At 54.6% G+C, this 24516-nt stretch overlaps 1 protein-coding gene across 1 annotated transcript in view; it reads right to left on the bottom strand.

Annotated features, from left to right (window-relative positions):
• SDK1 (sidekick cell adhesion molecule 1) overlaps positions 1–24516 on the bottom strand; it is a 718540-nt gene that overhangs the window by 146502 nt on the left and 547522 nt on the right. Inside the window, exons 10-14 of the mRNA XM_068967809.1 lie at positions 23103–23219; positions 21683–21850; positions 19695–19797; positions 17202–17378; positions 10190–10326 (exon numbers count right to left, since the gene is read on the bottom strand). Coding sequence (XP_068823910.1) covers positions 10190–10326; positions 17202–17378; positions 19695–19797; positions 21683–21850; positions 23103–23219 — 702 coding nt within the window. The remainder of the gene's footprint in view (positions 1–10189; positions 10327–17201; positions 17379–19694; positions 19798–21682; positions 21851–23102; positions 23220–24516) is intronic.

The following is a 24516-nucleotide window of genomic DNA, read 5'->3' as shown; positions in this document are numbered from 1 at the left end:
GGCCCCAAAGAACTGAAAGCAGGGTCTCAAACAGCTGTGTGTACGCCCATGCTTTTAACAGCATTGTTCACAGCGGCTAAAAGGTGGTGCAAATCAAGTGTCCCTCAACAGATGAATGCATGAACAGAATGCGGTCCATCCACGTGACGGAACATTAGTCAGCCTTGAAGAGGGAGGAAACTCTGAACTATGCTCCCACATGGATGAACCTTGAGGACATGATACTTAGTGAAATAAACCAGACACAAAAGGACAAAAAAACATAGAACTCCACTTAAATGAGACACCTGAGCAGTCAGATTCATAGAGCCAGAATTCAGAAGGCTGGGGGCCGGGGAGCTGTTTAATGGGACAGGGCTCCAGTTCTGCAGGGTGGAAAGAGTCTGCGGATCACTTGAACAACACTGTGAGTGGTTAAAATGGGGTGTTTCATGCTGTGTGCATCTCACCACAGTGAAAAGTTTCACCTGATTTACACATAGCATGACGAGGGGGTGGGGGCTACCACCAGGGTGGGGCGCTGGCACCTCTGGCCCAGGCCTGGCCCCCTGGGGACTCTGCTGGGTGCTCCTGTCTTCACCCAGACCCTCGCGACCGTCCCCACCTTGTCTGTGCCCTGGGGGCCTGTCAGGCAGGGGGGCGCTCTTCCCTCCTCACTGGAGACACTGCTTTCTTCACGCCAAGGTCCCCTTCTCTTCTCTGGGGGCGGCTCTGCATAGCCCCCACCTGGGCTCTGTGGCTCCTGGGCCCTGTGACCACAGACGAGTCTGGCCCTGCTGCCACCGGTCCCTGGTCACTCAGTTCCCACCCCCACTCCTCGGTCAACTCTCCCACGTAAAGGCTCCCTGACCACAAGCCGAGAGCGCGCCTGCTCCCACGGGGCCCTGAGCGACACAACGCAAGAAAGTGTCTCTCCATCCCTCTCTTCCTGCAGATGGCAGGGTCTGGGAGCAAACAGCTCACCTGCTCAGCCAGGTACGGCGGCGATTTCACAAAGGGGCAGCGTCAGAAAGACCGTGGTCCAGCCCGAGGACTGAAGGATGAACCGTGCAGGGCAGGGGCCGAGAAGCACCCGGATGCCGCCTTCCAGCCCCACGCAGGCCCCTCTCCCCCAACCCCGATTCCCAACTCCGCCCCACGTGACTGCCTGGCTCAGGGCCATCTGTTCATGCAGGGTGTAAACAGCTCCCAAAGTGCAGCCCTAGCCGCAGGAGCTGCTGCCCACTTTGATTTGACAACAGGGCCTATTAATCTGCTCCGGACCTGGGGGCTCTGCTCAGTCTTCCTGCTGCAACTATAGGATTCCTTATTTATTCTTTTTCCCTCTCCCGCTCGAAGATAAAAGATCTGGCAGGAGGAGAGATTAAACTGAAAACTAATACAAATGAACCCGATCCATCTCATGGGCACTTTGATTTGTATCAAAAAAAAAAAAAAAAAGTGGTTGTGGGGAGGATTTGCTCATTCACGAGCTTCGGAATTGCTAGCTTGCTGAGAAGTGTTAAAATTTAAGTAGCAACTCTGTTCCTGACAATCAATAAGGCAAAATCCCTTTAAAAGATTCTTCCCCAGGTCCTCACAGAAAAGTACCACGAGATGCTTCTTAGGGCTGGAATGCAGAAGAACCTTTCAATAGGGGAAACCGCCCCATAAAAGTCTCAATAGCTTTTTTCCTCCCCCTTGGGGATGCCCCTTGCTCCTCTGATCTAGAAGCCGAAGGGATTCCAGTCTTCCCCAGCCGGGCTGTTAAACAAGCCTCTGCTCCACAGACGGGCACCACTGAGCTTTTCTCCTGGCTTCCAGTGCCTGGAAACCAGAAGGCGCTAATCATCCCTCCACTCCGTCTGTTGGTTAAAAAGCTGGTGGTTTTCAATCTTCCCAAATGTACTGGAAGCTTTTTTTCGATTCAAAAAAAAAAAAGAGCATCACCATTTTCTCAATTAAAGGTACTTGAGGAAGGAAACTACTTTCCAAAGAAAATTTCCTTAATTGCCAAAAGAACCATTATTACTGTTAATACTTAATGTTTGTGCTGCCATCTTCCTTCTGGAGGCTCTTTCACATCTGTGACCACACGAGACCTCTGGGGGAGGCGGCACTCTCTCCCCGCTTAACAGGCTGAGAAATCAAGGCTCCAGAAGTTTAAGTAACTTCTCCCCAGACATACGGGCTGTTGCCGTCTAGCCTCCTGGGGGTGGGGAGGGGGGCGGTCCAACGTCACGGAGAGCAGAGCAGCAGGGCCTCCAGTGTCTCCTCGTGTGACGAGGCACAGGGTGCCCAACAGCACCCAGGAAGTGCACACACACACACACACGCGCGCGTGCACCAAGAAGGCACACAAAACCAGAGGCTGAGTGTCTCTGGGCGATAACGAAGATGCAGGAACCAATTAGATGGCACCGGGAGGAAGCAGGCAGCCAGAGCCTGGAGACGCTGGACAGGAAGGGCCCGGGCTTGTGCGCCAGGGAGGGCAGGGGGCGGGCACGGGGGGTGAAAACAGGGAAAGTCGATTAAGAGGAACAAGGCAAAACCACCAGCACGACGGACGGACCCGGCTTGGATCCTGATTCAAGCAAATCAATTGTGAAAAGGCTTTTTTTAAAAGAATAGGCTCATTCAGATGTGGACTGAGTGTAAGATGATGTTAAGGGTTCTACTAATGTTGCCTGATGTCCCTGTTTGAGTATTTACTGCGTCACGTATGGACGAAGTGACAAAACCTCTGGGACTTCTTTTAAAATACTCTAGCAAAAAGAGTGGGGGGGCTGATGAAACAAACACTGTAAACTGCTGATGGGTTTTGAAACCGAACACAGGAATACTCTGTAGCTTTGTGTGTATACTGTATTTTTCCTAATGAAAAGTTTTTAGAAAGTGACTGTTTTATCGCAGCTTTGCCAGCAGCGAGCATTACGACTGTCCTCAGCTGCACACTTGGTAGGTCAAACAATGAGATCTCACCGATGCTGGTCCTTGCATTTTTTGGTACAAATAAGAATGAACATGCTTTCATTAAAACAACTTCCCCCAGGTTACAGAGAGAGCTAAGTAGAAAATCAAGATGCAAATTTATCATTTTTCTAATTGAAATTCCACTGCTGATTTGGCAGCAGCTGTCTGCACTCTGTCTCTCCTGAAACAGAAGGATTATTATAAGAATTATAATAAGAATAGATACCCACCTAAGTGGGGCTTCCCCAGTGGCTCAGTGGTAAAGAACCCGCCTCCCAATGTAGGAGATGCCGGCTCGATTCCAGTGTCAGGAAGATCCCCTGGAGGAGGCAATGGTCAACCTACTCCAGTTTTCTTGCCTGGGAAATCCCATGGACAGAGGAGCCTGGCCGGCAAGTCCACAGGGTCACGGAAGAGTCAGACACAGCTGGATGACTGGAGCATGCATTCACATGCACCCACTTAAATAGCCACCCAGGAGATAAACTCCATTCAGATGCATCTGAGTCACTGTCAGAGCCTCAACACCTAGAAGAGGGCCTGACTCACCCCAGGGCCCGGATTCGTCCTTTTTCTGGGGAAGCACCTGTCGTGCCAGGCGCTGTGGGATGGCTCCATGGTGACCCGCAACGGGCACCATCGTCTGCACCCACACATGGGAAACGGAGGCACAGACGACAGCCTGATTCTCCCACGTCGTGAACACTTCCAGATAAGTACACCTTCGTTGTTTCGACGTCTGGCAGTTGCTCGGAATTGCAGCAGGAAAGCCAAGGGCTCGGTCACAGAGAGGATGCAGAAGGGAAGCTGGACCGCCAGCTTCGAGGTCCAGGGAGGTCACACTCAGGGGAGATTCTCCTCTCCCAGCCGGGGCTGGCCGTGCAGACGTGGGACGCAAGCGCTCTGGGTTTCTTAGGCTGGCGGTGCACACTCAGGACTGGGCCACGGAGAAGGCAACCCGGGCACACGCTCACTTGCAGCTCCCCCGTCACAGGCTTGTCTGCGGCACCAGCAGCAGCCGCCCTGAGAGCAGGGCCTGGTGGGGGCGGTGCGGTCGGTGAGAGGGCGCTGCGCCCTGCGGTCCCTCCCCAGACCCCTCGCCCCAGCCTAACTGTGAGAGGACCTCTGCCACTCCCCTTCCTCCCCAGATTGCCACCGTCGTCCATGTCAGGGTAAGTCTGAGAACCCGCCGGGCCAGGAGGAGCCCATGGAGATGCCCAAGGCCCCCAAATGGGGTGTGGGCCCAGGTGGGGTCCTGGGACAGAAACGGATGCGTGCAAAACGCTGAGGAGACCGAATAAAACCTGGCCTTTAGGTAACAATCATACAGCAACATCGGCTCCCTGAATTTGACAACGTCCCACACGAAGGCAAGTTAACGAGAGGGGAACTGAGTGTCGGGTTGGGGAACTCTTTCCCCACAATTGTTCTGTAAACCTAAATGCTCTGAAATAAAATGTTTAGGAGGTGGGGAGCAGGGAAAGGCCAGCCAGTTAACGGGGCGGTGTGGACCAGGGGCGTGTGGCCTGCACACGCACCGGGTGTCCTGCATGGAGGATGGCGGGGCTGCGACATGAGGCCACCAGGCACGCCCGGCACACACTAGCTGGATGTGGAGAGCCAGGTCTGAAGGCCACGGGACTCTCCTGGAGCTCATACTCTGCAGAGTGGGCCCTCCTGTCAGGGCGCACGGGAGCCTCTCCTGTTTGGGGGCCTGCTGCCTTTGGGGTGCACTGAGAGCAGGGGGCTGGGCCTTCATCAGCTGCGAGAGCAGTCACCCGATGCCCTCTCCTCTCCAGGCGCACATTGAGCCCTTGGCCCCCATCTGCACTGGCCCTGCCCAAGATCCCTGGGGCGGGGGCGGTCCTTTCACCTTTGAATGTTTTTATTTTTTACATGTAATTTTACTTGCCACTGCTGCTGCTGCTAAGTCGCTTCAGTCGTGCCAACTCTGTGCGACCCCATAGACGGCAGCCCACCAGGCTGCCCCGTCCCTGGGATTCTCCAGGCAAGAACACTGGAGTGGGTTGCTATTTCCTCCTCCAATGCATGACAGTGAAAAGTCAAAGTGAAGTCACTCAGTCGTGTCTGACCCTTAGCCACCCCATGGACTGCAGCCTACCAGGCTCCTCCGTCCGTGGGATTTTCCAGGCAAGAGTACTGGAGTGGGGTGCCACTGCCTTCTCTGGTAATTTTCCTCGGTTATTTTTGGCTGTGCTGGGTCTTTGCTGCTGGGCAGGCTTTCTTCAGTTGAAGCAGGTGGGGGCTGTTCTCCAGGCGCTGTGTGGCTTCCCACTGCGGTGGCCTCTCGTGTTGCAGAGCAGGGGCCTCTGTGGCGCTCCAGCCTCAGGAGAAGCAGAGCACGGGCTCAGCGGCTGTGGCGCACGGGACCACTTAGTTGCTCAGCAGCATATGCGATCTTCCTGGACCAGGGATTGAACCGACGTCCCCTGTGCTGCAAGGTGGATTCTTAACCACTGGATCACCAGGGAAGCCCTGAATGATTTTTTTCTTAAAAAAATCTCCAAAATTACATACGCTATAAAACCTGGATTGAGTCTGAGAACTGTACATCCATAGGGTAATACTAAAGGGAAGTTTTTTTTAAAACATATACACACATATATAAATATACGTGTATGTATTTCTCAAAAAAGTAATATAAACTCATTTCCAAAATTTGGAGGGAAAAAAAAAAGAGAGCAGCAGAAGAAAATGAAACGAAACAAGCACAGGTTGCTACTACGGTCGTTTTCTCAACCACCCTCGTGATTCTTCAAGTGCTTGCTGTATTTATTTTCAAGTTTTTCAGAGACTCTGACCTATATTTCAGTGCTCAGCTCAACGAGTTATTGAAACTACTTTGGCGGGATGAATAACATTTGCTTCTCTATGCTAAAGGGCCCTCAGATTATTGTCATTGTGTCAACAGAGACAGTTTCAAAGCCCAGACAACACAAAATCTCAAGCTCCTCAGAGTGAAGCCGCTGAGATGGGGGCTGTGCAATTGATCCCCGCTCTGAGCCACTCGTCTGCTCTGGGCGGAAGTGAGAACTCAGAGGTGAGCGCCTCCGGGCCGTGGAACCGCCTTTGCTGGCTTCTTCACAGCTCATCCGGATTTTAAAGGAGAAGCACAGATAATAGCTGGTTCCGTGAAGGTTAAATGAGATCCTTCTACAGGATTCTGGATAAAGAATGATTAAAAGAATGAGAAGAATATAATTTGTAGTGGCACTTTAGAATTTCAAGCTTGAGTTGGCAGAAATAATAGTTTTAGTATAGGCCGTACTCTTGAGAGAAGACCACGAGGTCTTCCGTGATTCTATCAAGGCATCAAACATACCTTCAGTGAGTGAACTGAAGCACAATTCTGAAAGGATGCTGTGACTCAGACCTGCTCATGGCACCCATGGGGGTAAGACTAAGATCTCCAAGGTCCCCAAGGAGGGATGGGCCAGACTCCCCCAGGAAGGCTGGGGTGAGAGGGTGAGACTCGTCAGAGATGGACACTGGGCCAGGAGGAGCAGGAAGGGACACCATTTTCTGTCTCAGATAGAACCCCAGAGAGCAGGCGGTTACAAGTTTCACAGCCTCTACTTTGGGAAGGCTTTCTCTGCTGTATCTGTTTTAGAGAAACAAAAACTGTGCAGGGTTAGAGTTTTAAGTTTTGTCTTAAAAGTGAAGAACAAAAAGAGCTGAGAACTTGGGAACTAGATGAAATTCCCTGCTAAGGAATATGGCCAGGGTGGCGGCAAGAACAGGCTGTGAGACCGTCAGCCGCTCACATCCCTGGGCCTGGGGCCCCTGAGCCCTGGGGGAGATGCCAGACGTGCCCCAGGTGGGCTCACGAGGGGACGTGGTCCTGGGAAGGGTGTGATCCCTGAGGGGGAGAGGCTGTTTGCGTCAGAGAAGGAGACGCTGGCTAGAGCTGCTAGACACGGGGCCTAGACAGGCCCAGAAGTGGAGGGGAGCTCAGCCTGGGGTAGGAGACAAGCCCCCAAGCCCCTGCCTCAGCCCGGCTCTGTGCCGACAACATGGTGACACGGCAGGGAGGGTCTGGATGGACTTTAAAATGGGAGCAAGTGCTGTCAGTGTGAGGTTCAATACGCAAAACCCACAGACAGTGGGCTCGGATGAAGCCACCTCCTCACTCTCACAGGCCATGAGAAGGCATCTGTGGGACATGTGTTTCAAAGATGGTCGCAAATAATCTGAAGCATAAGAACAAAGTCTCTCTGCCACTTTGGCAAGAAGACAGCACGCAGCCAGGCATCAGCTTTGAAGTTCATGACACCAAGGTGGGAGAAGGAGGCTACGCATGCTGTCGGGGTGGCAGCTGCCAGCTGACAGACAGACAGACACCCGTGTGGGAGGAGAGCGAGCTGAGCCGTGAGCAGTCTCACCAGGAAGGCAGGCTTTCCCCACCTCCTCGGGGACACGACTGTGCGGCTGGACTGACCTGAACCACGCCATAAGCCCGGCCTCTGCGCTCTAAGCAATGAGTGCTTCTACAGAGGAAGAGTCCAGGGCTGGCGACCGGGTCAGAAGTGCTCCTGGGACTAGTGTCCAGGCTGTTGGGAGCACAGATACATTTGGGGGCCACATCTGGGGCCCTTAAGGTGTCTTTGCCACCCCAGGGACTGGAGCCTACCAGGCTTCTCCACCCTTGGGATTTCCCAGGCAAGTATACTGGAGTGGGTAGCCGTTCCCTTCTCCCAGGGATCTTCCTGACCCAGGGACTGAACCCCCATCTCCTGCACTGGCTAGCCGATTCCTTACCACTGAGCAAGGAGCGAGGCCCAAAGATTTTAGCTGCCATTGATTAATGAGGGAACCACTAAGACGTTCCAATGCATCAGAAGAGCATTCAAACAACGTACATACATGCGACCGTCAGGAAGGCTAAAACGAATCTACAAACAGAGGCAAAACTGGCCAGCAGCTTCAGAGCAACAACCAGCTGCTACGGTCACAACTTATCACAAGGACACACGATTTATTTGCATCATTGCGAGCGTTCTAGAGAAAGCTCTAGAGCTGTGAGATTACTCTAGAGTTATAGAAATAGCTCAAAAACAATGAAAAAGCATCAGGTGACCCTGAAGGCGGCTCGAAGGGCCACGGTGACCTGCCCCTCGGTCCACTTGAGAGTCCATCACAGGTTTTTCTGGCACTCTCCCCCTTGGGACTGTACCAACGTTAAAGACTAGTCTTGATCAATCTCAACCAGCACTTTAGAGCAGGCCACGCCCTTCTGCTGTGGGACGGAGTCCTCAGCCTGTCTGCAGGGTCCCTGCTGTGAAGATATCAAGAGCCCTGCCCTCTCTCTTTTCCTTTGTTCACATCACAAAGCCTGTGGGACCCTAGGTCTCTGACCAGGGATTGAACCTGTGCCCCATGCAGTCAAAGAGGGCTGTCTTAACCACTGGACCACCATGGAGGGTCTGCCAGGCCTCCCTGGCCCTGCCGGGCCTTCCCCCTTCAGCCCAGCAGGCTCGTCCCCCGGGCTGGGCCTTGGGACGTGGCAGTTCTCTCCAAGCCCTGGCCTCTGGCAGAGATGCCTGGGGCCAGAGGACGGCCAGCTCCCGGGGAGGAGCTCGGGACGCCTGCGGGGCCAGGCTCCGCACAAACGGGCTTCGGCTTGGGCCGGCGCCTGGACACGCTGCGGTGGCAGCTTCAGAGTTCTGCTCCGTGAGCGTGCTGACAAGGCCGTCCTGTGACGCTGGCGCGTCGAGAGGGCAGGTGTTACCCAGCGCCTGCCTCCGCCACTGAGCCAGGCCAGAGTGGTCCCTGCAGGACCCACTTCCAGGAGGACAGAGGCTGACTCTGCCTGCCAGGCGGTGCTGGTGGTGGCCAGTACCCTGAGAAGTGGGATGTGGGGGCTGTTGGATGGGGTTATTTAGAACCGTCCGCTGGCACAGCCCTCAGCGCCGGCCAAATACCGTCTCCGTTTTAGCGCGTTAGCTGCTAAGCGGGTCTTTCTGACTGTGATTAGCCAGCGTGTTCAGGGGCTTCTTAAGGGTGCTGTTCCCTAATAAATATAAACCCCAGATGACAGTGCTGGTCTTGCTATCTGCTCGGCAGGGAGACGTGTGACTCTCCCACTGACAAGTGGGCTGACTTGGCCAAAGCCGCAGATGAAGTCGGGGCCAGCTGGAGAGAACGGTCCTCTCCACTTCAGAGTCTTTGTGGTAACGATGCTCGATGCAGTCGTGATGATGGTGCGGACTACCCCAGACTCTTCTCTAGAGGCTCTCGGGGAAAGCGTCTGGGCAGTGGCCAGCTCAGGCGGGCCCAGCAGGGGAGCCGGGGGCAGAGAACGCCCTCGGTCACCTTCTCGGCGTCTTGGCCCCTCCTGCACGCTGTCCTCACTTCAGAAGCTGTTTCCACACGCCTGGAGGTGACACGCTGCCCCCTGCCCTCGCCACCCTGGCCTCCCGCCACGCCCGCCCGCCAGGGGCGTCGTCCGACCATCTCCCGTCTGGGTCTTCCCCCCAACTGTCTCCCCACGGCACTTGGAATGAAGGCACCTCAACGGGAGAGCCCAGCTGTCAGGAGTTGAGGCTGACCGCGTCAGCGTGCAGCCAGCACCCAGCAGAGCGCCTGGTGCACAGCAGACGCCCAAGCAGGACTAAGTACTAAGCAGATGGACGGATGGAATGAATGACTGTATGTAAAACCCGCTTCCTACTTAGGCAAGATGTCTGACAAAGAGCCAACCAGCCATGCACACTGTCGGGGGGCAGCTGGGGCGCGTGTGGAGCCGTGCCCTATCTTAGGTGACCCGGGCACCCCAGGGCACCTCCCTCACGGCCCAGGGTCGGTGACAGGACCCGAGTAAATCCTCCGGGAATCCACCAGGGAACCTGACCCCGTTCATCCATGAGTGCCTATTAAGGGCACAGAGATGACAGAAACAGAGTCCCGATTTCAAGGAGATGACACCCACGGGAGTCGGCCATGTCAGGATCCTGACGGCAAGAGGCCGCTCTTGCGGGGTCCTCTCCACCCCGCGCAGATGGGGCGCCCCTGCGGGCATGGCCCCGGGGCCTCTCCTGCTGCTGCCCGCCTCGTTTTCCTGAAGCCCGAGCCGCGGTTTCCATTTGAAATTCCGTAAAGCATTTGGAGCGTTTCGCTGGCTGGTGTGGGTCTGAGCCAGAAGGAAAGGTTAAAGACGTTAAGAGCCAGGAAGAAATCTGATTATTGCCCATGGTGACACCACCGCGTCGCTACTTACTGTTCTCGGACAGCTCCACGATGTAGTAAAGAACAGGGCTGTTCCCGTCGAAGGGTCGGACCCAGGAGAGCACCACGGCATGGCTGTGTGCAGGGTTCAGGCTGGCCACGAGGTTCTGGGGTGAATGAGGCAGCTCACTTGGATCCAAAGGAAGAAAGAAAGAAAAAAAAAAGAACCACGTATCAGAATTGTGTGATAACCTCCTGGCTCTCACACTGCCGGGTCCTGGGGTGCGATGTTTGGAAAATGGAAAACAACAAGCAGGCCCTGAATGCAAACACTAAGGACTCGCTGCCCTCCCCCCTCAAAAAAAGCAAAAACCATCACCATTTACAATGTGTTTTATTTTCCAAACGTAATTTGATTTAATCCCGCTGGTAGGGATTAAACGGCAATGACTCTCACTTAAATCGAGTGGGGAGTGCCCATTTCATACAGTAGAAGGTTTAATTGAGAAAACTTGGTCACCAATCTGCTTCTGCAGTGAGACGCCGTTAATGGGAACACAGCAAGCCACGTGAGAGGAAGAGGCCCGGGAAACAGGGTTGACTGTGGAAGCTCCCCACACCAGCTGTTTGGAGTCACCAGCCATGATGCCCGTATGTCTCCTTGGACAGCGTGGCCGTCTCATGACTGGGCTTGGGCAGTTATACTGTCGCCCTGGTTCTGTTGGGCAATGGAGATTCGGGAGAGGCATTGAAAGGCAACTGCGGTGAAAACGCTAACTGAAACCCCATGGAAACAGTAAGCAACCCATCAGCAAGGATACAAAGCGGAAACACAAAGCAGATAAACTCTGGAAAGAAGCTACAAGCAGAACGCGTCTTCATTGGGATTTACTGATGATGAAGCTTCAAAACCCAGCTGCGTGGTTTCTGCCACTGATGGTGCAGAGACCTTGCACCCCCAAGCTGCCAGGCCCGTGTTTAACCTTTGCCCTTTGGGCCCCGGGGCAAGGCCCTGCGTTTTGGACCTTAGAACTGGCTTTTCCTCCTGCTGGAGAGGGGAGGGGGCTGGAAAGGGGACGCTGGGTGTGACCTGTTCCACCCATCAGCTAGCTCTGGTCTCTCTTACACATCAATTACTGCTGACCCACACAGGCCAGCACAGAAAGCCATAATTATACTTGATATTTTTAATTTAAAAAGTGTACTCATTACCCTTGGAAATTTATTAAGCTGTTATGTGCTTGCAGCTACCTAAGAAACACAGCTCTCTCTAATCCACCAATGTGGTTTATAAACAAACTAATATTTCTCATGTAGACCGCAACTTTAAATCAGTACCACGAAGGATGAACTTGGGCCTGAAATGTCGTCCTGTTTTCTCTTTAATTGTGAACTGAGTTTTAAATCAGGAAAGGGGCCCCTCTGCTCTGTCCACAACACCAGCACTCCTGGAGTTCGTGAGGATCAGACTGCCTGGAGCCCTGCGCTCTGCCGGGGGTCACACCGCTCCCCTGCCCTCAGCAGCACCCCTTCCCCGCTCAGCCATCTCTGCCCCCCAGGTACTCTCCTGCGAGCACAGTGCTGCCCGGGGGGACCAAGCCCATAACTCACCACTCGCCCAGCCTCCAGAGTTCAGTCTCCCCTCTGTGGGGACCCTCTGTGCCCCCTCGCCCCTGACTCAGCCAGCAGAACTCATCACGCCTACCTCGACTCCCTCTGTAATTGATAGACTTTCCAGCTGGACAAATGTCATGATGTCCACAGAGCAGGGCCAGGCCGCGTGCTGGACGACGGGCCCTCGTCCTCCGCCAGGCAGCCTCGTCCACCCCGAGTCACCGATGCCTGGAGCTGAGCGGCACGCGGGGGACGTGGGGCGGGTGGGCGCGCTGATCCCGCGGGGGCGGAGGGAAGAACAAAGCCCTCTTCAGCCTGCCCTCCCGGGTGTGGACACAGCCAGAAGGCGGCCCTGGCCCTGGCTGCCCAGAGTGCCCAGCTGGGGAGCCACGACGGGGACAGCAGCTGAGAGGCAGTGCCCTGCGGGGGAGGCGGGGGCCGAGGATGAGCGCATCGGGGGTGAAGACAGAGGACCAGGCGGGCACTGGCCGCTGGGGGCACAGGCAGGACCAGGGGTGCCATGAGGTTGCAGCGGGGGAACGCAGGGCTTGCAGCGCATCGTGGAGGGAGGCGAGTGAGAGAGGCCCGGGTCCAGAACTTCTGGCTGTTGGTGTGACGCTAGCTTTCTGGGGCTGGAACTGGGACCCCGAGGGCAGTTCCTTAGAAAGGGTCCTGGCGACAAACTGTCGGAGGATGCTCTGTGTAACCGTCAGGAGGGAGAAGAGACGTGCGACAAGCCTGGTCAGTGGTCAGAGGAGGCAGGCGGCCGGGGCTGACGCGGGTGGGGTCCGGGGAAGACATGGCAGCCGGAGGAGGGGCGCACAGCGGCCCTGGGGCCAGCCTCGCAGAGTGGTCCTCCTGTCCCCAAGGAGGGACGGACAGGACAGGGGGCGGCGGGAAGGGACCGGCTTCTTCTGCCTAAGAGGAGAGTCGGCCGTGGCCCAGAGCATCTCTGCACACCCTGTCCCGGGGGGTTGCGAGGGGTCCGAGCCTAACGTTCCCACAGCCGGGAAGACCCCGGGTCTGCGCTCAGAGCCAGATCGTGCCTCTCAGCCTAACCAGAGTGCACTTAGCAGCAACCCATCTGGCGGGTGAGCGGGTGGCTCTTCCAGGGCTGGAGGCTGGCGAGGCGGAGGGCTGCTCACCACGCCGCGTCTGCTGGTCACTCCAGGCAGCCTCCCATCCAGGTGTCCACTCAGGAAGCCCTGGAGCCAGCTCGGACAAGGCCCTGGTCCGTCCATCCCACCTGGGGCGCGGGTCTGGGATCCTGCCTCCTGGCCCCTGAATGGCCACCGAGGGGAAGCGCACAGGGCCTGCGGGCGGGGGGGCACATCGAACGGCAGCAACCGAGCCTGCGGTGGATGGGTGAGCGGAGAATTCTAGAGAGACTGCGGAGACTTAGGAACTTAAAAGGCAAAGTAGCCTTGAGACATTTAGCACCGGTACCGAGATTTAGAGCCAGTGGTGCCCAAGGACGTCGCTGTCTGGGACGTGGCTGGAGATAACGAGCCCTTGTCCATTGCCGCCCAAGTCCACGGTCACCCCCGGAGGACGGCCGATGCAAAGTGCGGTTTTTACATACATCACAGGACTCTGAGTCGGAAGGAAATTCAGATTTCTTTTTTTCTTCTGGTTGCAGCCTCTCCCCATTCGGAATTCCTCTCTGGCATATCTCTGGTTTCAGTATTACCGGTCTCACAATGCAGAGAACTCTTTAATATACATTGGAAATGTATACTATTTCTTTAAATGATAAGTTTCGGTTATCTGCAAAATTAAGCCTGGTGAAATATTCGTCTAACCCATCCATGGCCGACAAATGAGGCTTTCCGATACTCTGAATCCATTTCGGAGGGTCTTATCTGAGAGCAGGGGAGGGCGTCTCAGCACGTCTCTGCCAGCGTGAAGGGAGGTGCACGACCAGCAGGGGGACTCGCCGACCCTGGTGTGCAGAGCGTGAAGGGGGGTGCACGACCAGCAGGGGGACTCGCCGACCCTGGTGTGCAGACGGGGTGACGAACGAAACGCGTCCGAGGACGCGGGGGCGAAGCCCGTGCTGAGTCACCGCGCGGTGTTAAGAGAACTTGCCATCGGGGGAACTAGGCCGCGTAATGGCAGAAATTACCAACCACCCAGCCAGGCCTGTGCAGGCAGGCGAGGCAGCGAGGTGTGTTTGGGAAAAACCAGCTGGGGAAGAGACCCGAGAGGAAGCGGATGGTGAAGAGGCGCCTGCGGGGGGCTGCCCGGGAGGGAGAGGGCCCGATGAGCATTCTTCTATAGAAAAGCCCTGCTCCTTGAGCAGACAAACGACCGCCTCGGTCAAACCCATCTTCTCTGAGTTCGCTCTGCGGATGAAGGCAGTGGGGGCTCGATAGCTCTTGAGAAATGGCACTAAATTGTTTGCTCTGTATGACGGCCTTGTCAGAAGTGGTTCTAGTGAAGGAAACCTCTCCTGCTGCCTCGGGGCCGTGTCTCCAGTCGCTCCGTAAATGAGGCTTTCCTCTGTACTCTGGCTCAGAGGAATTAGTCTCTGGTCTCAGAAGGAAAGACGCGGTGCTAATTGGGTTTTTAAATGATTAACAGTCAACCCACAGAGCCTTGGCGTCTGGTCCCTCTGGGGTGCTCAATACAGCAAGAAGCTTTGGGGGTCTGCAGTCACCCCAGACCCAGTTTCTTCCTGTAAGGCCCCAGCAAACTGGTAGGACTGATGGAACTAACATGACCAGTAGCCAGCGTAACCAAGACTGCGTGTTGTTAACTGGTCAGATGCACCATGAGACCCTCTGGAAATGCAGAGACCTCTCCTCTCTGGGCGGAGAAGGCAATGGCCCCCCACTCCAGTCCTCTTGCCTGGAAAATCCCATGGATGGAGGAGCCTGGAAGGCTGCAGTCCATGGGGTCGCTGAGGGTCGGACACGACTGAGCGACTTCACTTTCACTGTTCACTTTCATGCATTGGGGAAGGAAATGGCAACCCACTCCAGTGTTCTTGCCTGGAGAATCCCAGGGACGGGGGAGCCTGGTGGGCTGCCGTCTATGGGGTCGCACAGAGTCGGACACGACTGAAGCGACTTAGCAGCAGCAGCAGCTCCTCTCTGGGAGGGGGTGAGGCAGACCCCTCTGAAATTAATCCTCCTTGGTGGCACCAAATACACAAACCTGTCTCAATCTGCTAAGTGGAGCAGGGCTTCCTCAGACACTGATGGGCCACCTGTTCCAGGCACCAAGGCCTCCATGGCAGACAGACATACCTGGTGCGTCCGAGGGTCACAGACCTCAGGCAGAAATAAAGTAGGGTGAAAGAGAGACACCTCTTGGGCCCAGTGTGTGTGGGGGGTGCTGTTGATGAAAAGAGGAGTATTTTTTTATGAGATGGTGAGGAATAGTAAGAGCTGGGACTGACTGTCCCCCCTGAGTGGGGCTCCTGGCCAGTCCATTCAAATTTCACCACCATCCTCTAAGGTAAACAACAACGCGCCCTGTTCACAGGTGAGAAAACCGAGGCTGCAGCATGGGAGCTGGGGAGGGGCCCCCAGGCCAGTGTCGCTCGGGGGTGGCCAGTGGCCCTGGTGTGATGGCGACTTCTCCCCCCACCAAGGTCCCCTACCCACCCCTGCCCCCCTGGCTGACACAGAGCAGACGCCCCAGGGCGCCAACTATGAAGCAAGCCCACAGGAGAGCTGCCAGCGGCTGGCCTGCTCCTGAGAAGCCCCCTTGTAACGCTCCTAATTTCTATATTTAACCAAGTGGCTTTTAACTCGAGTGGGGAGGCTGGGAAGCACGCTTTCAGGCTCTTCTGAAGGACACTATTTAGCCGTGAGCAGCTCTCAGTTACCCCCGCAACAGGAGACTGTGGTTGCTGTCATCCGAGCGAATCCGGGAGACGTTAACGCGCTGGATTTGCAAGTTCTCTGAGAAGCTCGAACACCCCGCAATCCTGAGTTATGGCTATTATCATCACTATTGTCATTGCCGACGTCCTAGAGTTAGGACCTTATTGCATCTAAAGATACGCGCAGCTCTAACCTACAACCTTCCCCATTCATTCCGATTTGGAAGATCTGAGAGCTTATTACTCCGACAATGCACAAGGACCGCTGTCTCTCAAATCAGCTCTGCCACCAGTCGCTCCTAAATTGGTTTGAATCGCGAATCTGCAGTATTTCTGTATTTGGAGATGAGGTGTTTTCCCATTACAGAAAGCCCATTATTTTATAGATAGAGCAACATTTGCTGAAAAAAATGCATTTTACTTAGAGGAAATCAAATGAGCAAATGGTAGGGAAGATACGTAAATCAGCAGAACAAAAAACTGTGGAAGAGAGAGAACGCGCTGCGCTGGAAGCTGCAGTCTGGCTTCTGCTGACAGCATCTTTATGAAACGCTAACGCTTACTTATTTGGCACCAATGATGGGTGATCTGAGAGTTCTCATAGGTAGTTTACCTGTGAATAGCATGGTGCGTCACGTGGATTTACGGGTCGTGGACGCCAGAATCATCAACAATTTTTAGGAAGGTCTTTCTGTGAGCTGTGGATGGGGGAAGGAAGACAGGGGACCAGGGCTGAGCAGGGCGGGCACCCTCAAGTGGTGGGGGGCCTGGGCGTGTACACGCCTGAAAGAAGGCCAGAGGCCTGAGCAGACTGGCTGGGAGGACTACTGGACACATTCATTCAACCTACCAATGTGCATTTACTGAGCGCTCCAGGTATGCCAAACATGGCCAGGCCTCAGGGGAGAGAGAAGGGGGAGACAGAGGGTGAGATGGTTAACCAGCATCACCGACCCAATGGACGTGGATCTGAGCAAACTCTGGGAGAGAGTGGACAGAGGAGCCTGGTGTGCTGCAGTCCATGGGGTCACAAACAGTCGGACACGACTTATCGACTGAACAACAACAAATATACGCTGCAAAGATGACCTGGTCAGCAGGCCCTTCAGCTTCCTGCCTGTGAGGAGAGGGGCTGTGGGAGGCGAGTGTGGCCCCCACGGCTCCCCACCCCGGAAGGCCAGGCAGGCGGGATGGGCGGCTGCCTGCCACATCCGTGAGTTCTGGTGGGAGGTGTGTGCCTCCCCTCAGAGAGTAGGGGGCTCTCAGGGGCACTGGGCCGGCCTGCAATCCCTTACTGGCTGGAGGTTCTGACGGGCATCGCGTGGAAAGGCGGGGTAAACAGTCCATCAGGACGCAGGGTCAGAGGGAATCATCGAGGAGGAAAAGCGATCGTGAACTGGCCAAGCTGAGGGCAGACATGATCCGACTTTAAGGTTACTGACCCCCACCCTGTAAGTGTGCGTGTCTGAGGCCCAAGGCGATTACCAAACCCCCAGCCCTGCAAGTGTGCCTGCCTGCGGCCCAGGGCGGCGGCCTCTGATCCCTGTTGTGCGACCCACTGCCGTGTGACCGCGCATGGAGGAGCAGTGACCCAGCGCCAGGCGGGCGCGGTACTCACATCACCTCCAGGCGTGCCGTCCTGGAGTCGTTCCCGCCCTCGGAGATCACCCCGCATGTGTAGTCCCCGATGTCGCCCGACCACGTCTGGCTGATGAGGAGGGACCCGTCTTTCTCCACCACGACCCTGGAGCTGCTGGACGGGGCGATGACCACGTTGTCCTTCTTCCACACGTAGCTGTGGGCCAAGCAGAGAGGCCTGAGTGAGGACCCCGGCCGCTGACCTTCCCCCTCTGTTAAAAAGCAAGCCATTGATGACTTTGTGAACGTGCGTGTGGGCTACGCTGCTTCAGTTGTGTCCAAGTCCTTGCGACCCCGCGGACTGCAGCCCACCAGGCTCCTCTGTCCATGGGATTCTCCAGGCAAGAATACTGGAGTGGGTGGCAATGCCCTCCTCCAGGGGAATCTTCCCGACCCAGGGATCAAACTTGCGTCTCTTACGTCTCCTGCATCGGCAGGCGGGTTCTTTACCACCAGAGCCCCCTTGGCAGCACGACTTCGTGAATATATTGTAGTAGATAGTAAGAACCACTGAGATGTGCTCTCTAAAGGGTGGTACCTAACGTGGGAATTATACCTTAAAAAAAGGAAAGCAACTTAAGGTCTTAGTCACAACACAGAGGCAGATGCTGAAGTTAAAAGCCAGACACTGAAGACAGGGCGGACGCTGCTCGGTCCTGGGGATCGGGACGGGCAGTCTGAGGGGTCGTGGTCACACCCATCACCACTACATCTGCCCCCCCCCCCACCCCCGCCCCTGCTGAGGAACATCCTGGAGGCCAGAGTGTGGCTGGATAGGGGCAGGGCTGCGTAAAAGTCCCCAGGGCGGAATTCCCCAATTCCTGAAGAAAACGCATCAGACCCGGTCAACACGCTTTCTTAAAACCCAGTCATTCCGTCCTTAAAACTGCACGCCCTGCTCTTTTCATTTCTTAGGACTCTAGCACGCTTTTCTTTTCACATGCAGACGCCGCTAGGAGCCCGCCAGCCTGGGGCTCTGGGCGGGCTGGGCCCCTCACTGGTCACTGCTGGGTGGGATCACAGTGCTGGCTCTCCGCCTCCAAACCCTGGGCCGGATTTCCAAACCGCGCCCAGCTCTTTAAAGGCTTGATGTGCGCAGAGCTCAGGTGCCAACGCACAGCTCGTCTGGCATCACCCGCAGACAGAGCGGGACTGCCCCCGTGGGAAGGAGGGGAATCGCTGCTCACTCTGGGAGCTCAGGGCCAGCGCCCCTCCAGGTGTCCAGGCGGGGGTGCCCAGAGTGAACAACTTAATCACTTCTCAGGAAGTGAGCTCCGACTCTGTTTAACCACACATAAGAAGTTACGAGGAAACCACACAGATCAGAGGGTTTTTTCTCGAGGCCTTAGGGCAGTAGAAAATATCTGTTTGTCCTTTGTTGGGTGACACTCCCAAGTCCTTTAGAAATGAATGAATTCTCTGGGATCCAAGAATTCTCCAGGTAATCTTCTAGCTCATTGGCTTTCCTGTATTTGCTTTGCACTCAACATTCTTGGAAGGAAGGCAAACCTGATTTCTGAGCTCTGGGGAACTCCAGAGAGGCAGACAGAAATACAATTCTCAATCTGTCCAGGAGCTGCCCAAGAAGAGAGGAAACAGCCAGGGCTCCACATCTGGGTAGTGACGCGTCTGTGTGCCCACCGCCCTCGCCCTCTGCTCAGAGTGGAATGTGAGGACGCAGGAGGACGCCTCGGTTCTGTCGGGGCTAACTGCACGCCTTTGGGGCTGAGGCCAGAGAGGAAACGCAAGGATGACCGGGTCCTCTTTCTAGATGCATGCTCAAGGCTGGTTCTGAAAATTAAAAACCCTTCTGAAAGTGGCGGCTCTTTGGGAAGAAGCTCGTGGTCGACAGCCACCTGTGTCTGCTGCCCCGTGTCCACCTGGACGGTCAGGTTCTTCATCACGACCTTCCGAAGGCTGACCTTCAGCCTTCCAGGCTGAGTCAGACAAAGGCGGGGCGGGGTCACCGTCCCCCGAGCGGGTCTTCACATCCTCCGGTTGCCCTCGTTCCGTGTGTTTTCCTCTAAGCGAGCTGATCACTGCGGGGCCTTCCCCCACGTGACACTCCCTCTCTGCCTGATACACAGGAGCCGTCTTTGCGGTAGAGCAGACCCCTCGGGTCCAGCCAGGCCCCAGCACAAACACTGCTGAAATCCCATTCGATCTCTCTGGATTTTTCTCTCATTAAGTATCAGCCTCTGACAAGCACGTTTTACAGATAGTGTATTAACCTTGGCAGAAAAATCATGAAACGCTGTATTGAAGTCATGAAGTGCAACATAGCTCACTGTAAATAAAACATAAGGCTGGAGTGGAAGATGGGGTCTGTGTGATTAATGAAGGGGCCCGGGACTGTAAGAGGCTGTAATCAGGGACCTGTGGCTGAAATCAAAGCTCCCGAGATTCTCCCCTCTCGTCTCTACCTCAGGGCCCCAGCTCACGGAATGTTAATGCTGTAACTGACGGAACTGACCGGAGAGAAATGCGGGGGTCATGGGTGGCTCCGCAGTGCAGCGTGGCCGTGGTCCCCTTGATCACCACGCGGTCCTCCGGAGGGGTCACGATGGACGTTCGATCTGCAAAGACACAGGCTGCAGCTCAGACAGGACCCCGAGGCTGAGAGCTTCCTCCCTCAGGGGGCGGAGGGAACGAGCTCGTCATCTGACAGCACAACCTCGCTTCCTTTCTCCGTGGCAAAACGAGTGTAAACGGAAGCGATCAGAGACGTTCGGGGAATTGAGAGCAAGCCTGTCTGCATCTCGGGGAGGCAGGCAGGCAGGCCTCCCACCCACCCAGCCACCCCGACACCGGTCATGCCCCGACCTCGGAACACTCCGGAAGGAAATGGGAAGCAAGATCACAGGCAGGTGTCTACCAGGCTCTACGCTCTGAGGAAGAATCTGGATTCTTACCTAAGAGGATCAACATTCTGGTAAGGTCCACACTGCACCTCATGCCTTTGCAAAGCGCTTTCATTTATGGGTTTACTGAATCCTTACAACAGTCTCGCGAGGGCTGTGGTTCTCCCAGTGACCAGGAGGGGAAACCGGTGCTTGGCCCTGCAGGGTCTCTTGCCCGATAGTCCGGGGCGCAGGGGACCTGGTGCTCTGTGCGGGCCTGAACGTCCGCCGGCACTCCACAGCCCCGCCCTGTGTGTCCCCAGGCCGCACCCCCTGGAGGCGGGTGCTGCTCTGAGGCTGGAAAGAGCCCAGAGCCTAGGTCAGGAGGCTGGGTCCCTGCTGACTGCTCACCCGTGGGGCATCCAGAGAAATACCTCTGCTCGGAGCTCGGTTTTCCTGCCTATGAAAGGGGTGCTGCTGTCTGCTCCCACTGGGACAGACAGAGCCGGGGTACCTGAGAAGACCCCAGGCCACGCAGGGCTGTGCCAGCCATTCTTGTGTTATTACAATTTTGCATCTTAGCAGACCCACAATATGCTCTGGTGAATGACCTACAGAGATGCAGATATCAGTTTTCCACAAGCTTTTACATTTACGGTTAATTTCCAGGGATGCTGGATGAATCAGACATGGTTGACATATTAGGTTATCCCATGGAACAAAATCTCTTTTCTAGTAAATATTTAACAATAAGGCGGGGCGGGCACTGTACTCATGGTTTAAAAAAAAACACCGGTGATATCTTTAGAAAACCTAATAAATTAGGAAGGGTCATTTATCAGAGTGGACACCAACTATATCATAGAAATGTAAACCAGATACGAAATAAGGCACAAGTGCTTTTTTTTTTTTTTTTTAGTTTTTCTTCAAGGAAGTTATTTTAACAAATTATTCACTCATGCAGTTAAAAGTTTCCCTCCTCATATAGATGGCTTTAGCAAAACCTATTAATGAGCACTGTTTCTGGCTGTTTTGGACAATACTGTTGTAGTGATATGGATACAGAAGAAACAGAGAGGGAAAAGTTAATCAGCCGGGGAAGCTGAATACTTGGTAATCCAAACCCTAGGTTCTGGAAAACAATTTATTCTGCATTTCAGAAACCCGTGTTATAGTTCACTCCTACACATAGGAAACATCCACACTGAATATACGGGGAGGGTTTTATTTGGTTATAATTACAGTGTGGGAAAAATACTTCCCCTCGGATTTTAATTCTGGATCTACTCTTCTCCTGTGATTTGTATAAGATTAGCCAGCTTCTCAGTTTTGTTCTTTGAACTAGTTTGGCATAATACCCCTACTCTACTGACTTTAAAAAGTTAACCTTTTATCTCTCCTGAAATGTCCCCATTAAATCTTTGAATACGTTTTCTAATTATTCTTTTAGAAGCTGAAAAAAACTAACTGCTCAACAGATTTCTCTAAATTAGTTGTAAAAATAATGATTCTCCTTTGATTAGATTAGGGAGTCCAAGGGCATATTGACATCCCCAAGCACAGACGATGTGCTGATTAAACCATTATTAACAGGTCGTTCCACGTGGGCCGTGGTCCTTACTCCACACGGTGAGCGTGGCGGACGCGTTCAGGGAGCCCTCTGAGCTGGCTGCGTGGCAGGTGTAGTTGCCCGCATCCTGGATGAAGACAGGGGTGATCTGCAGACCCCCAGACTCCAGGAGTGTGAACCGGGGGGTCCGCACGGAGCCGCTGGCCAGAATACGGCTTCCTGCGGACGACAGAGGAAACAGGAACGTGAGAACCGTGACGTTCAAGGAGACGCGATGCTGCGGCTGCAGCCAGGAAGATAAACGAGGAAATAATCGGAAGACAGTGGAAACTATACACACGGAAGTAACCAAAGCAGTTTGCTTTAGCAGTCATTAGGATAACGGAAGCCAAGAACGCCCTAACTTCCAATGCTGAGAGACTCGGTTAAGAAAACCATGAGCCATGAATGGACACGTACACTCTGCTGTTTTTCTACCGTATAGCACGTGGAACCCTGCTCAGCCTCATGTGGCAGCCTGGATGGGAGGGGAGTTTGGGGGGAGAGTGGATACAAGTATACATTTGGCCAAAGCCCTCAGAGTTCACCTGAAGCTATCACAACACTGTGAATTGGGTAAATTTCAACACAAAGTAAAAAGTTTAAAAAAATTGCAATCCATAAACGTAATGGCTTCCTCTGTGTGGTGGATTTTGAGTTTTCTGTACATAAATTTTCTATCTAAGGCTATTATTACATTCTAAATCAGGAAAGACAAGAAGAAAATATCTAAAATGAAAGAATCCCCTCCTCTTTCCGATTAATCATAGCTTCCCAGACCTTTGTGTCTATAAGCTGAGGCCCCTTCGAGAGTTGGGAAGCCACCAAGGGCTTGTCTGGGTGAGAAAAAAGTCCAAGTTTTGAGGTTTCACCCGGATACAGTCCACCAAGCATGATCTATGGGGAGGAGCCCAATTCAGCTGGGGCTTGTCAAGGATGGACCGCATGTGCCATTCATTCAGTGGCAGGGGTGCCGAAGGTGTTGATGGGGCTGGGCGGGGGCGGGGTGGTGCTGCAGTGAACTTGAGACGTGACTCCACACTTCACAGGAACGGAAACAGAGTCAGACTGAGTGTCGCACACATCCAGCTGCTGAGGACCCAGGTAATCCTGTGCTGGAAGCAGCTTGCTTAAAGTAACAAAGGACATACTCCTAGCTGTGACCACCCTCCTTCACAAAGGGGCTGATACCGGACGCCCTAATTTAAGGGGCCGCCTGGCCCAAGGCACTGACGGAGGCCCCTGAGGAGGAAAGAGCTGCCCGCGCATGGTAGGGCAATGGGCCTCCTCTTCGGACGGTGAGCTCCGATGGGGTCTCGCCCATCTGGCTCCCCAGGATCTTCCTCGTCACAGAATGGACGGCTGAATGGGAGTAACAGAGGTAGCCCTGTCCCGCCGGGTTCGCCTCCTGAGGCAGGTGCGAGCCGCCTACCTCTGCTCCACACGATGGCCGGCCTGGGGGCCCCGGACACCTCACACCTGAGCACGGCTGTCATCCCGTCGGTCACCGTGGTGTCCACCGGGAGCTGGGTGAAGGCTGGGGCCACATCTAGGCAGAGGGTGCGGACAGTGAGACGGGAATGCTCAGGCCCGCCTGGAGGAGGCATCTGCCCGGGTGTTTACAGACCTAGCCACAGACAGCGCTGCAGCGGTGACAGATGGGAGCCCTTCGGGACCGCCTCTAGCCCTGCACCTGCACGAGGGGGCAGAGCAGGAGGGCTGCGTGCATGCGCAGCCGCTGCAGTCGCATCCGACCCTTTTGCGACCCCGTGGACTGTAGCCCACCAGCCTCCTCTGTCCACGGGATTCTCCAGGCAAGAATACCGGAGGGAAGAGCCAGGCCGTCCTCCAGGGGATCTTCCCGACCCAGGGATCAACCCACCCACGTCTCTTACATCTCCTGCTTTGGCAGGTAGGTTCTTTACCACTGAACCACAGAGCTTTCAGATGAACACTAAAAAGAAGACGGACATTTATTTATAGAAATCAAACAAGCTGCTTTCATTACTTAAAAAAAATAGAAATATCTAATTTTTGAATATTAAATATCACCCAAGAGATGACATTTTGACACTTCCTAGGATCCATTTTGAACATTAAAATAAACAGATTCTAAGGACCTCAGAAAAGAATCTTAGCTTTGTTTCTGAGCCTCATGGGCCCAGAGTAACTGACATGAGTGCTCAGTAAATGCTTGTTAAATGAATAAATAGATACTGACTGCTTTACACACTATATTTTTATTTCAAGAAAAGTGCTTTTTTTTTTTTTTTAAATCCACTTTGCAAAGCCCTGTACTTACAAAACAGATACGTAGTATTATCATTACAGGTATTTATTTGTTCATGCTCCAGTTGTCATGGGAACCAGGTTAAGTAGCACTTTCATTTAAATTTCTAAACTGATCCTCCTGAGACCCCTGTGACCTGGGCTGAGCTGGCTACATTTTGAAGAGAGAGCTGAGCCTGGGTGGGATTGGGTGGTCTTCCCTGGGCCTCCCATGGGAGCTGAGCCTGGGTGGGATCGGGTGGTCTTCCCTGGGCCTCCCATGAGAGCAGGGTCTGGGTGGGATCGGGTGGTCTTCCCTGGGCCTCCCATGAGAGCTGAGCCTGGGTGGGATCGGGTGGTCTTCCCTGGGCCTCCCATGAGAGCAGGGTCTGGGTGGGATCGGGTGGTCTTCCCTGGGCCTCCCATGACAGTGGGGTCTGGGTGGGATCAGGTGGTCTTCCCTGGGCCTCCCATGAGAGCTGAGCCTGGGTGGGATCGGGCGGTCTTCCCTGAGCCTCCCATGAGAGCTGAGCCTGGGTGGGATCGGGTGGTCTTCCCTAGGCCTCCCATGAGAGCAG

This window comes from Capricornis sumatraensis, chromosome 3, assembly GCF_032405125.1.
Source record: "Capricornis sumatraensis isolate serow.1 chromosome 3, serow.2, whole genome shotgun sequence".
NCBI lineage: Eukaryota > Metazoa > Chordata > Mammalia > Artiodactyla > Bovidae > Capricornis > Capricornis sumatraensis.
Note: the sequence above shows the minus strand (reverse complement) of the source record. Positions and strands in the feature narration are given on the sequence as shown.